The following is a 12,508-nucleotide window of genomic DNA, read 5'->3' as shown; positions in this document are numbered from 1 at the left end:
AAGGAGGGGTGGTTAATAAATATAGGGAAATATTACCACGTTTTTTTAAAGATTTTGGCTACAATATCCCTTTTTATACCCTACACCACAAGGTGGTCAGGGTATTATGTCTTTGGGCATTTGTTTGTAACAGGCCAAAGGAAACGAAATAGACCCACAGTTCCTTTTGATGATCTGCATAGAATCACATTCTCAGTCGATTTATGCATGTCCGTCCGTCCGTCCGTCTGTCCATGCATTTTTCTGAACAAATTACAGTTCGTATTGATTACCCGATCCAGATGAAATTTTGCACAAACCATTTGTTTGGCCCAAGGACAAACCCTATTGAAATTGGAGATAATCGTTAAAAATTTAGATATAGCTCCCATATATATCTTCGTCCGATTTGCTTTTTATTGTGCACCAAACGTGTAATATCATCCCGAATAGTATGGAATTTTGCACAAACAACCAAATTAGGTCTTAATATAAGTATGCCAAATTTGATCGAAATCGGTTCATATATAGCTATAGCTCTAATATATATTGTTCATCCGATTTGTTATTTTAGTCCTCCACAGCCGTAATATGCACTCTGTAACAACAATATTTGGGGAAATATATCAAATACAGCTCAGAAATACCTTTGCTAAATTTTATCGAGATCGGTTCGGATTTGGATATATCTCCCACATATAATTTCGTCCGATTTACATTTTATTTTGCACCAAACGTCTTATATGTGCCCAAATGGCATGAAATTTGGCACTTACGACCGAATTGAGTCTAGAAGCTAGTGTACCAAATTTGGTGAAGATCGGTTCAGAATTAGCTATAGCTCCCATATATATTGTTCATTCGATTTATTATATTTGATACCCACAGCCATAATATGCACTCCGTAACAACGATATTTAGGGAAATGTATGAAATACAGCTCAGAAATATATTTGCCAAATTTTATCAAGATCGGTTCAGATTTGGATATAGCTCCCATATATATCAAATGGGCAAAACAAGTCAGAATTTAAAAGATACAAATGCTTCGGAATATTTAGTCCTTTGAACTTTAGATTATAATTATAATCATAGCGTGTATGATTGAATTCTACCATAAAAAACTTTTAATTGTTATGTGGAGCTCTACTAAAGTAGCAAAGTGGTGTAGGGTATCATATTTGAAAACTGTAAACCCTTGGAAAGAAATACTCATTGGTTCAAATAATTAAAACAATTTACTAACAACCCCCAAATTTTACTCAAATGTATATTATGTCTGCAGGACCTTTGGTATTGAAAATGGGCCATGTAGGTCCACGTTTCGGTATAGACCCCATATAATGACACCACCCTATTTTCGGTATTTTGATGATTTTAGCGACATTATTCACCCGAAATTGTTTCAAATTTGGTAATTGAAGTTCATAATGGATACTACAGCCTGAGACAGAAAATTGTTTGTGTAGGTTCACGTCTTCGCATAGCCCTCATATTACAGTACCTCCCGATATTCGGTATTTTGATGATTATAGCGACATTATTCACCGGAATTGTTTCAAATTTAGTATTTGAAGTTCGTAATAGAAATTACAGCCTATGGCAGAAAATTGTCTGTGCAGGTCCACGTCTTTGTATAGCCCCCATATAACTGTACCTTCAGATATTCGTTATTTTGATGATTTTAGCGACATTATTTACCGGAATTGTTTCAATTTTGGTATTTGAAGTTCGTAACGGATATTACAGCCTGAGGCAGAAAATTTTCTGTGCAGGTTCACGTCTTCGTATAGCCCCCATATAACTGTACCTCCAGATATCCGGTATTTTGATGATTTTAGCGACATTATTCAGCGGATTTGTTTTAAATTTGGTATTTGAGGTTAGTAATAGATACTACAGCCTAAGACAGAAAATTGTCTGTGCAGGTCCACGTCTTCGTATAGCCCCCATATAACAGTACCTCCCAATATTCGGTATTTTGGTGATTTTAGCGACATTATTCACCGGATTTTTTTTAAATTTGGTATTTGAAGTTCGTAATATATACTACCACCTGAGACAGAAAATTGTCTTTGCAGGTCCACGTCTTCGTATAGCCCCCACATAACGGTACCTCCCGAAATTCTGTATTTTGATGATTTTAGCGACATTATTTACCGGAATTGTTTCAAATTTGATATTTGAAGTCCGTAACGAATACTACAGCCTAAGACAGAAAATTGTCTTTGCAGGTCCACGTCTTCGTATAGCCCCCATATAACGGTACCTCCCGATATTCGATATTTTCATGATTTCAGCCACATTATTTACCGGAATTGTTTCAAATTCTGGTATTTGAAGTTCGTAACGGATATTACAGCCTGAGGCAGAAAATTGTCTGTGCAGGTTCACGTCTTCGTATAGCCCCCGTATAAGGGCATCTCCCCATATTCGGTAATTTGATGATTTTTTTTAGCTACATTATTCACCGATTTTTTTCAAGTTTCGCATTTGAATATTGCACTGGCTACGACAAAAATTGCCTATGCAGGTCCATGTCGTCGCATAGACCCTAATATAACGTTAAATTTTAACAGAATTTTTAATGGATTTGATTGTTTTTTTTTTTTTTTTTTTGGAAATTGCCGTTGGAAATGATGGAGGGCATTCGTTGCAAATGGTGGAGGGCATTCAAAATTCAGCCGGGCCAAACTTACAGCTTTTTTACTTGTCGTATCTGACCTATCACTGATTAAAATATAAAAATTTTAAAAGGTATATTAAGTTCTGTGAAAATTTTGACCTTTTGTAGGGGAGATACGAGAAGGTGTTTGCCAAGCTTGGACCAAATTAAATGCTCTCATCGAGTTATTATTGTTATTGTTCACACCAGCCAGACGGACGGACAGACACCCCTAAATCCACTCCAAATGTCCTGAAACGGATGTGATCCAAAGAGACCTCGGGTCTATAACCGTTTTTTCACTGGAGGATGCTTTGGCCGTATCAATTAATATATGCCCTCTATAGTCATATGGATAGGGGTGATGTAACTTTTCTAAAAGTCTTTTATTATTAAAAGTGCAAATTGAAAACAAATTATTTAAAAGTACCGTCCCACAGAATTTTCAAAAATATTCTTCAAATCTTGCATATGTCTTGAAAAAAAATATATATTTTCTCTTAGAAAAATATTCTCTTATTTTCAAAGAAAAAAAAAAAATGAAATCAAAACTCTCTTTCGGTTGCATAAATATTATGTGGCCTTGCATTGAGAACATCTTTCAGATTGGTAATGAAATTTATTTTTAAACTATTCTTTGGTGATTTTTTGCCATTTGCAACAAATAAAGAAGAAACGATGCACTCACGCATTTTTGATTTTTTTTTTTTTTTTTTTTTGGGATTTAACCCATGGGGAACCTTAGTATAGCACATTTCAATTACTTTAGACATTGAGTAAAAAAGGAGAAACCCTTGCAGCGGAAAGAGGAGTTTGTAATAAATCCACTTTTAAAAAAATGTTACTGTTTTTACACACATTTCACATGGACGTCGTCATATATATTCACACTTCCGCCTCAAATGGGTTAAAATAGAGAAGGAACTACCGCTCTGAGCACTCTGAATGCAAGTACTCAGAGTCACCAATGTCTCTATGTATGTCTAAATTATTTCGCTGCACATCGTCAATGCAAGCAAAATCTCATTAAATTTTCAAATCGAATTTGAAAACTATTTCAGTTGTTGGGTGTTTAACGAACGCGTAGCATACGCCAATTTCCCATACAAAATAGAAAAAAAAAAACGAACGAAATTTATTCTTTTCCCAAGATAAATTTCGTTTAGAACAAATTTAAGATTTTGTTTATTTTTTTGATAAAGTGAGTTAAAAAAATGCGAAAAATGGAAAAATAAACATTTTTGAAAAAAAATGAAAATTGAAAAAAAAAACTGAAAAATTGAAACAGAAAGATCGGCAAAGTGCAACAAACAAATGGTTATGCAATACATATATATTTTAAAAATAATGAAATGTCATAAGGTTTTTAGTATATATTTAAAAATTTTGTTGTAAAAATACTTGCATTTATATGTAAAAATTCAAAATGTGCAAAATCGACTTTGAGAAAAATTTGGATGTTTTAAAAAAAACGATCATAGGCATTAAAAAAATAAAAAAACAAATATTACTATTAATTATACTTCATTTAAATACAGTTTTCAAAAATATGCAAAAAATAATTTTCCCCTTGAAAATTTCCAAATGTCCTCCAATTTTTCAAAATGGATTATGTCAACGATTATGCATGATTTATGATCAAATAGTGTTAATGACCTTCTATTGCACGCGAATTTACCGTTTCGAAGGCAAAACAGAACAAAAGTTACATCATTTTTGGCATATTACAACAAATGATCGTCCCTAACCTCAAAATTTGAAAATGCATAAAAAACACTGGTTCATTGGGCATTTTTTGCAAAATAAGAATGAAAAAAAGCAAAATCATGATCAATGATGCAATGAACGAACCCTTGAACTTGTAAGCTTGAAATTTTGGCCATCCATTGGGCAAATGGTCATGACAACGGGAAATTGAAAAGTGATTTCCTTGCCAAATTTGTTTTCGAATAAATTACAAAATAACATTGAAATTAAACGAAAGAAAATTGAAATGAAGAACATCGAAGATGACTTTTCCTATACAGAAAATTTCATCGGAGATGACTTTTCCTATAGAAAAGTTCATCGGAGATGACTTTTCCTATAGAAAAATTCATCGGAGATGACTTTTCCTATACAGAAAAGTTCATCGGAGATGACTTTTCCTATAGAAAAGTTCATCGGAGATGACTTTTCCTATAGAAAAATTCATCGGAGATGACTTTTCCTATACAGAAAAGTTCATCGGAGATGACTTTTCCCATAGAAAATTTCATCGGAGATGACTTTTCTTATATAAAAGTTCAGCGGAAATGCTTTTTTTTTATAGAAAAGTTCATCGGAGATGACTTTTATTACAGTTCATCGAAGATGACTTTTCCCACAGAGAAGTTCATGGAAGATGGCTTTCCTTATACAACAATTTATCAAAGATGACTTTTCCAATAAAAAGCGTTCATCGAAGATGACTTTTCCTATACAAAAAAGTTCATCGAAGATGACTTCTTCTTTAGAACATTTCTTCGAATTCCTCTTTTTCCACAGAAAAGATCTTCGAGGATCAATTTTAATATCCGAAGATAACATTTCCTGCTCCACCTCCCTCTTTGTCAATTATTTATTATTAACTATAATATTTTGTAATCCTTTTCAGTTGTTCGCGCAACAAAACCCAACATCATGTTGTTCTCCTCAATGATTGAGGCTGCTCAAAATTCGCCTTTCAAAAAGCCTTTCTCCACAGCCAGCTGTGAACCAGCTATGGAAAAGGGTCAATTGACCGAACATCATCATATCCAAGCTGCTGCAACTGCTGAAGGAGGTGAGTCCCTTACAAACAGAAAATACAAATTAAAATTACAATAAAGTAAATTAAAAACAAATATTACTCCTTTAGATTCCTGTGAATTCGGTTCCAATTTATATTTTGCCCTCTGCGGCTTGGGCGGTATCATCTCCTGTGGTACAACACACACAATGGTCGTACCATTGGATTTGGTCAAGTGTCGTCTGCAAGTCGATCCTGCCAAATATAAGAGTGTCGTCAATGGTTTCCGTGTCACCTTGGCCGAGGATGGTTTCAAGGGTCTGTCGAAGGGCTGGGCACCCACCTTCTTTGGTTATTCCGCCCAGGGTCTGTGCAAATTCGGTCTCTATGAAGTGTTCAAAGTTATCTATTCCAATGCCATTGGTGAGGAGAATTCTTACTTGTACAGAACTTCATTGTATTTGGCTGCTTCTGCTTCGGCTGAGTTCTTTGCTGATATTGCTTTGGCCCCCATGGAGGCTGCCAAGGTAAAGATCCAGACCACACCCGGTTTTGCCAACACCCTGAGAGAGGCTTTGCCCAAGATGTCGGCCCAGGAGGGTATTGGTGCCTTCTACAAGGGTTTGGTGCCATTGTGGATGCGTCAAATTCCCTATACCATGATGAAGTTTGCCTGCTTTGAAAGAACTCTGGAATTGTTGTATGCGTAAGTATCAAAAGAAGGCTAAATCAAAAGAATATGATATTATATACCTACCTCCATTTCCTTAGCTATGTTGTGCCAAAGCCACGTCAAGAATGTACCAAGGGTGAACAGTTGGTGGTCACATTTGCTGCCGGTTATATTGCTGGTGTATTCTGTGCTATTGTTTCACATCCTGCTGATACTGTTGTTTCCAAATTGAATCAAGCCGCCAAGGGTTCCTCGGCTTTGGATGTTGCCAAGGCATTGGGCTGGAGCGGTAAGTTCTGAAAATAGAAAATGAAAATATACAAATCTAATGAATATTTTTTGTCTACGTTTTTAGGTTTGTGGGGTGGTTTGGTACCCAGAATTGTCATGATTGGTACCCTGACCGCTGCCCAATGGTTCATCTATGATGCCGTCAAAGTATACTTGCGTATGCCCAGACCACCACCACCAGAAATGCCAGAATCTTTGAAAAAGAAGTTGGGCCTCACACAGTAAAGACATCACAACAACCAAATCACAATTTTTGAGTTTAAATTTTAGCTAATTTTATTGTAAATTTAATGAATTCTGTAAATGACATAATAACGTTGTACGATGGATGCTGCCAAGCGTCCCGATATACATACATGCATAAATGATGGCATAATGCCATCATCATGATCAAATCAGTGATAATGTATTTAAAATTGTTAACGATTTAAAGATGAAACACGAAATAATGAAAATAAAGAGAGGAAAATTGTAGTAAATTTTTGGATTAGTATTTCAATTAAGGGATATATTCTAATGCAAAGAAAGGATTGATTGGGAAATAGACTTACGTAAAAATTAAAATAAATTTTATTTTAGAAGTCTCCAATCAAGGCCAAGAAGATTCTCAAATGCAGCTGCAACAGAATTTTGGATGTTTATTCCATTTTCTTTGATGTCCTATTCCCTTGTGTGATAAAAATAGTATACTTTTAATTTGTTATCATCTTTTTGGGAGCTTTTTTATATACTGTATAAACAAATGGTGATTCCGAAACATATATGTGTAATTCCGGCTGAGTTTATTGCTGGTATATTTTGGAACACAAATCTACTGCTGCGGCCACGAAATTTTAATCTGTGCCTTACCTAAAAAATGTTTTAATTTTCCCGCCTAAAATAACAGCCATGTGATTTACACAGTGTTGTTCTCTTCGTTTGACAACTCTCCCGTCTCATCAAAGACAGGGCTACCAAGTTGAGGTCAAAAGTCGATCTAGTGATCCCTACCCATAACAAAACAAAAACACGTGCAACCGCATTGTTTTGTGCATTGGATCGGGTTTGGTATCAGTTAAAAGGAAAAAGAATTAAAATATGGTCCAAAACAAACAGAGGGGTGGCCCTAAGGCCAAACTTCCCCGAATTAATAAAAACGATGCCAGTTGGGAGAAAGTTAAGATCAAGGGAAATGTTGTCTCAGAGGATGGTGTAGGATTGGAAGGCTTAATTGGTTTGGAGGTTTTGGAAACCTACGATCCGGCATTGGTGGAGATGTCAAAGGTAAGTAAATCATTAAATCTTCACTCGGCAATTTATATTTTATGCTCCTTTTCAGCCCAAATCAACACGCAAGGAAAAGCGTATGGAACGTAAAAAGGCCAATAAGAAACCCAAAAAGACCAGCGAGGAAAACGATGAAGATGATGACAATGAAAATAGTGATGATTCCCTATCAGAATCGGAAGATGACAGTGACGATGATAATGAGGGTGGAAAGAAAAGCAAAAAAGCTTCTTATAAAGAACGTTTGGCCCTGAAACTGCAAAAACGCAGAGAAAGACGGGAACAGAGGAAGTTGCAACGTAAATTGGCCAAAAAGCAAGGTGGCGGTGCTGTAACAAATGACAATAAAAATGATAAAAAGAAGCCAAAAGATGGTAAAAAGAACAAAAAATCAAAGGAAACAGAAAGCAAAGATGATGCAGAAGGGGAAGAATACAATGAAGATCGTTTTAAGTTACTGAGGCCACCACAAGAGAGTGATGAAGATGAGCAGAAAGTGGAAGACGATGATGATGATTCGGAGGAAGAAGAAGCACCCGAATTGGTGGATAGCAAAGCCTTAAGCATAGATGATTTGGAGGTATATATTGATGAATCTTATAAAGACTTTTTTTCATTTGTGAGATTATTTCCAGGGTTGGAATGGCCTCGGTGTGCCCCAGTGTATCCTGAAAGCCTTGGCAGAAAAGGGTTTCAAATCACCCACCGAAATTCAATCTAGAACACTGCCTGCTGCCATTTTGGGTAAAAAAGATATTTTGGGTGCAGCAGAAACTGGAAGCGGCAAAACATTGGCCTTCGGTATTCCTCTCCTGGCTGGTATTATGGAATTAAAAAAGAAAAATTCCAAAACCGGTATTCGCAAACCTTTAACCAAAACCAAAGAAAAGCATTCTGAAGATAATGAAATTGGGCATAAAGAGGAATTTGAAGTTCCCATGGATGTAGAAGAAAGTGATGAAGAAAGCGAAGAAGAAGATGAAAATCAGAGTCCTCTCTATGGTTTGGTTTTGACACCCACCAGAGAATTGGCAGTCCAGGTTAAAAATCACATTGAGGCAGCGGCAAAATATACAGGTGGGGTAAATATTTCTTTGTGGGAACCAATTTGAAATAACTTCCCCTTTTCTTATTTTAGGCATCAAAGTGGCTGCAATTTTTGGTGGCTTGGCAGTGGCCAAACAGGAACGTGTTCTGAAGAAATGCCCTGAAATTGTTGTTGCCACCCCTGGAAGATTTTGGGAACTTTATCAACAGGACAATAAACATTTAAGACATTTGGAAGATATTAGTTTCCTGGTCATAGATGAGACAGATCGTATGGTTGAAAAGGGTCACTTTGAGGAATTGAGACAAATTCTGAAACTAATAAATGACAATGAACAGAAAAAACAATCCCGGCAGAATTTTGTGTTCTCGGCCACCCTGACATTGGTGCATGATTTGCCGGAGCATATGCAAAGTATGTAGAAATTATGAAACTCAACGTTACATTCTAAACTTCTGTTTCGTTTCTAGAGCGTAACTTTGGCAAAAAGCCCAAGTTTGTTAAACAAACGGCAGAGGACAAAATACAAAATTTGATTGATGAGTTGGGCATTTCACAACCGAAAATTGTGGATATCACAAGGTCACAACGTAAGTACACATTTTAAATATGATTATCCTTGATTTTGATTTCATTACTTCATCTACTCTAGAAACTGCCCAAAATCTAACGGAATGCCGTTTAATTTGCCCCTTGGACCAAAAGGACTATTATTTGTATTATTTTGTACAAAGACATCCTGGACGTACCATTGTATTTTGTAATTCCATTGATTGTGTGAAACGTTTGGCAAATCTTTTTGGCCTTTTGAAATGTGAGCCCTTACCCTTACATGCCAATATGATTCAAAAGCAGCGCTTGAAGAATTTGGAAAGATTTCGTGATAATCCTTGTGGCTTCCTTATTGCCACGGATGTGGCTGCTCGTGGTTTGGATATTCCTAATGTGGAACATGTCATACATTATCAGGTGTGTAAAAAGCGATTTTTATTCCAAAACCTTTTTTATTTTTTCAATTGATTTTAGGTACCCAGAACTAGTGAAAATTATGTCCATCGTTCGGGCAGAACTGCCAGAGCCAATAAAGATGGCATAACAGTCATGTTTATGGAACCCGGTGAAGTGAAGAATTATGTCAAACTTTATAAAACCTTGGAGCGAAGTATGTTATCTTCAATCAGAAAATAATGAGTTACTGCTTACCTTCCAAAAATTATTTTTCTGCAGAGGAAGATTTGCCTTTATTCCCCGTATCGGAACGTTATCTTGCTGCCGTCAGGGAACGTGTTGATTTGGCACGTGAAGTTGATCGTCAAGAATTGAAATTGAAACGTGTACAAAGTGAAATGGGTTGGATGAAGAAAATAGCCGAAGAAATGGACATGGTTATCGATGGCTTCAATGATGAATCGTAAGCGGAGTTTATATTTATGTTCTTGCAGTGCCATTAAATTCAAAATTTATTTTTTCTTTCAGTGGCAGTGATCAGGATGAAGATGCTTTTATTATTGAAAAACGACGTAATCGCATTCACCTGGCCAATGTAAGGCAACAATTGAAATCTTTGTTGGCCCAACCTATTTTCCCCAGAGGCTTTAGTTTCAAGTAAGTTCATTTTCTGGTGCTTCAATGTTGTTACTAATTGACCTGATTTCTTTCAAAAATTTATTTTAGATATCCAACTGCCACCGGAGGTTTGCAAGTGCCTGAAATTTCATCCGGACCTTTGCAGGGCAGTGAACAGAAACCCAATTCAGCTGTTAAAGCAATGCAGGAAGCCATTGAGGATATGAAAAAGGCTAAGAAAATGCGCAATAAAAAGAAGAAATAGTTTCCATTGTATAAATAATTTTTGTTGTAGATAATAAATTTTAAAATAGTTACTCTAATGTTTAGTAACATAAAATCGAACACCATTTTCCATTAGGGAACGGGCATGCTTTGCCATTAAAGTGGAAACTGAGAGGACAGGAGTAGAAAAGCATCTGAAAAAAATAAGAAATAAAAAAAATAGAAAATAAATAAAAATATAAAAAAAATGAAAATAATTAAAAAAGGAGTAACATTAGGGATAGTTGAAATAGCTTTAAAGGAGTACCATGACCTAAAATATTAAAGTTCCCACTTACTCTATATAGGGTTCAATTTCCTCCAAAGTCCATTTGGATTTGGTTTTAAACAGCAAACGCATACGATCGTGTATATTTAGAGGCAAATTTTCCTCTGATAAAGAACGTATGCATGGTACAGCTCCCTCTTTATCAAATATACCCAAGCCACGCAAATATTTCTCCTAAAATAATAAAATAAATTAAATATAGAAACAAAAAACTATTAAACTCCACCTACATCACACTTCATGCCCTCAGGGACAGCTTCCTGCCAGGTGCTCAAAAATTCATCAACACGAAACTTTAGTCCAGGCTGTAAGATATTTTGGGCCACAATTCTGGCCACCAGTTCTTCTTTATAAGTAAAACGATTCTCTTTACCATCTGAGGGTACGGTATAAACATCAAATAGACCTTCAACAATTTGTTTTGGAGCAATACCCTCCAAAGCATTTATGGTCTCTTCACGTTCCACCTCATCAAGAGGCCAGGAATTTTCGGCAATTAAACCAACCATTAAATTAACAATACGATATTCATATTCACATTCCAGGACACGCATCCAACCCTCAAATTCAATGCAACGATATTGTTTCAGGCCCTCCACAAACTCCTTGCGACTACACTGGACGGTGTCCAATAACTGATCGAAAGTGAACAGCAATTTACGATCGATAGCTTCTTCATGTTCCGGTCCCGAATAACGTGTCATCTGCAAGAGATCTCCCATTTTACGAAATTTCGGTCGTATTTCACGACATTCAAAATATTCATGGAATATTTTAAGAATTTGCCGTTGTTCCAGAGTTCGTTCCATTAACAAATCATCATCGGCACTGTCATTTAAGCTACGTTCCAAAGACGTGTTGTTGGCGGTTCGCGGGCTTTTAAGTGGGGAAGTACTTGTGGCAGCTGCAAATTTTAGATCGGGTATCAACAGTAAACTATTGGAAATCTCCGCTGCTTTTACATCATAGGTTTTTTCATCGGTACACAGGACAACCTTCTCGTTGTGGCCACCTTTGAAGTACAGCGATTGTCCTTCATGGATTTGTTTGATCATGTGATCATCCAGTTCTAGGAGCTTTAGATTATCGCTGACGACTTCCGACGAGGGATAGTAAATGGCCTGGAAAGAACAAAGAAGATATTTTAGTTATAGAGGGAGTTTTTCGAGGATAACATTGAAAGGATTGCTTCGAAAGATTCCAATCTCTGGAATGACGCGTATTCTTCACCGTGAATTTTTCGGACTTTTTGAGATTTTCTTAATAAGATTTTCTTAATAAGAATCCTTTGTTCCAGAAAACCAAAGTTTTGGTTCATATTACCTGTGTGATATGCGTCAGATTCCTTTCATCCAATTTTGCATGTTTAATAATTCCCTTGACATCGTCCAAGTTCCTAACATAACTAAAATGCAAGTTCAATCATGATTTGAATACAACATAGCCGATATTTTTGTTTGCACACAATACATACAGACCCTCTGGTTCCTCAACTTCCATATATGATTCCTCTTCCATTTTCTTGTAAATAATTCAAAAAATATCTCAAACAATTCAAAAACAATCAAAAATCAAACTTTGCATGGGATCAACAGATTGAAAAACAAACCAATTTAGGGTCCTGTAAATCGTTTTCCAACACCTGTAGCGCGCCAAAAACCAATCATCTGTTCACGTTTAACTCTTTATCAAGTAGTTGGTATTCGGTGTCATTAACC

General features: G+C 36.1%; 3 protein-coding genes across 3 annotated transcripts; 2 read left to right on the top strand and 1 right to left on the bottom strand.

Annotated features, from left to right (window-relative positions):
* Positions 1–3,683: 3,683 nt before the first annotated feature.
* On the top strand, positions 3,684–6,836 carry LOC101895443 (solute carrier family 25 member 3). The gene is made up of 5 exons (XM_005188978.4): positions 3,684–3,845; positions 5,280–5,447; positions 5,523–6,099; positions 6,165–6,355; positions 6,422–6,836. Exons 2-5 carry the CDS (start codon positions 5,306–5,308, stop codon positions 6,580–6,582), a joined length of 1,071 nt encoding a protein of 356 aa, XP_005189035.1. The 5' UTR covers positions 3,684–3,845; positions 5,280–5,305; the 3' UTR covers positions 6,583–6,836.
* A 524-nt stretch (positions 6,837–7,360) lies between these two features.
* Positions 7,361–10,693, top strand: LOC101895099 (ATP-dependent RNA helicase ddx24). Its single transcript, XM_005188976.4, has 10 exons — positions 7,361–7,620; positions 7,676–8,203; positions 8,259–8,700; positions 8,762–9,085; positions 9,142–9,261; positions 9,324–9,640; positions 9,698–9,833; positions 9,899–10,082; positions 10,148–10,276; positions 10,346–10,693. The coding sequence occupies exons 1-10, from the start codon at positions 7,435–7,437 to the stop codon at positions 10,500–10,502; spliced, it is 2,523 nt and encodes an 840-aa protein (XP_005189033.1). The 5' UTR covers positions 7,361–7,434; the 3' UTR covers positions 10,503–10,693.
* On the bottom strand, positions 10,332–12,421 carry LOC101895272 (sister chromatid cohesion protein DCC1). The gene is made up of 6 exons (XM_020038735.2): positions 12,265–12,421; positions 12,114–12,195; positions 11,021–11,911; positions 10,801–10,964; positions 10,556–10,656; positions 10,332–10,470 (listed from the first exon to the last, which is right to left on the bottom strand). Exons 1-5 carry the CDS (start codon positions 12,306–12,308, stop codon positions 10,557–10,559), a joined length of 1,281 nt encoding a protein of 426 aa, XP_019894294.1. The 5' UTR covers positions 12,309–12,421; the 3' UTR covers positions 10,332–10,470; position 10,556.
* Between the last annotated feature and the right edge of the window lie 87 nt (positions 12,422–12,508).

Source organism: Musca domestica, unplaced genomic scaffold (assembly GCF_030504385.1).
Source record: "Musca domestica strain aabys unplaced genomic scaffold, Musca_domestica.polishedcontigs.V.1.1 25, whole genome shotgun sequence".
NCBI classification, from domain to species: Eukaryota; Metazoa; Arthropoda; class Insecta; order Diptera; family Muscidae; genus Musca; species Musca domestica.
Note: the sequence above shows the minus strand (reverse complement) of the source record. Positions and strands in the feature narration are given on the sequence as shown.

Coding starts and splice junctions, on each gene's coding strand:
- LOC101895099 (XM_005188976.4), top strand. CDS start 7,435: ATGGTCCAAAACAAACAGAGGGGTGGCCCTAAGGCCAAACTTCCCCGA. Junction 9,086..9,141: donor TTTGCCGGAGCATATGCAAA/GTATGTAGAAAT, acceptor TTTCGTTTCTAG/AGCGTAACTTTGGCAAAAAG. Junction 9,262..9,323: donor GGATATCACAAGGTCACAAC/GTAAGTACACAT, acceptor CATCTACTCTAG/AAACTGCCCAAAATCTAACG.
- LOC101895272 (XM_020038735.2), bottom strand. CDS start 12,308: ATGGAAGAGGAATCATATATGGAAGTTGAGGAACCAGAGGGTCT. Junction 12,196..12,264: donor GTTGAGGAACCAGAGGGTCT/GTATGTATTGTG, acceptor CTTGCATTTTAG/TTATGTTAGGAACTTGGACG. Junction 10,965..11,020: donor CTGAGGGCATGAAGTGTGAT/GTAGGTGGAGTT, acceptor TTATTATTTTAG/GAGAAATATTTGCGTGGCTT.
- LOC101895443 (XM_005188978.4), top strand. CDS start 5,306: ATGTTGTTCTCCTCAATGATTGAGGCTGCTCAAAATTCGCCTTTCAAA. Junction 6,100..6,164: donor ACTCTGGAATTGTTGTATGC/GTAAGTATCAAA, acceptor CCATTTCCTTAG/CTATGTTGTGCCAAAGCCAC. Junction 6,356..6,421: donor CAAGGCATTGGGCTGGAGCG/GTAAGTTCTGAA, acceptor CTACGTTTTTAG/GTTTGTGGGGTGGTTTGGTA.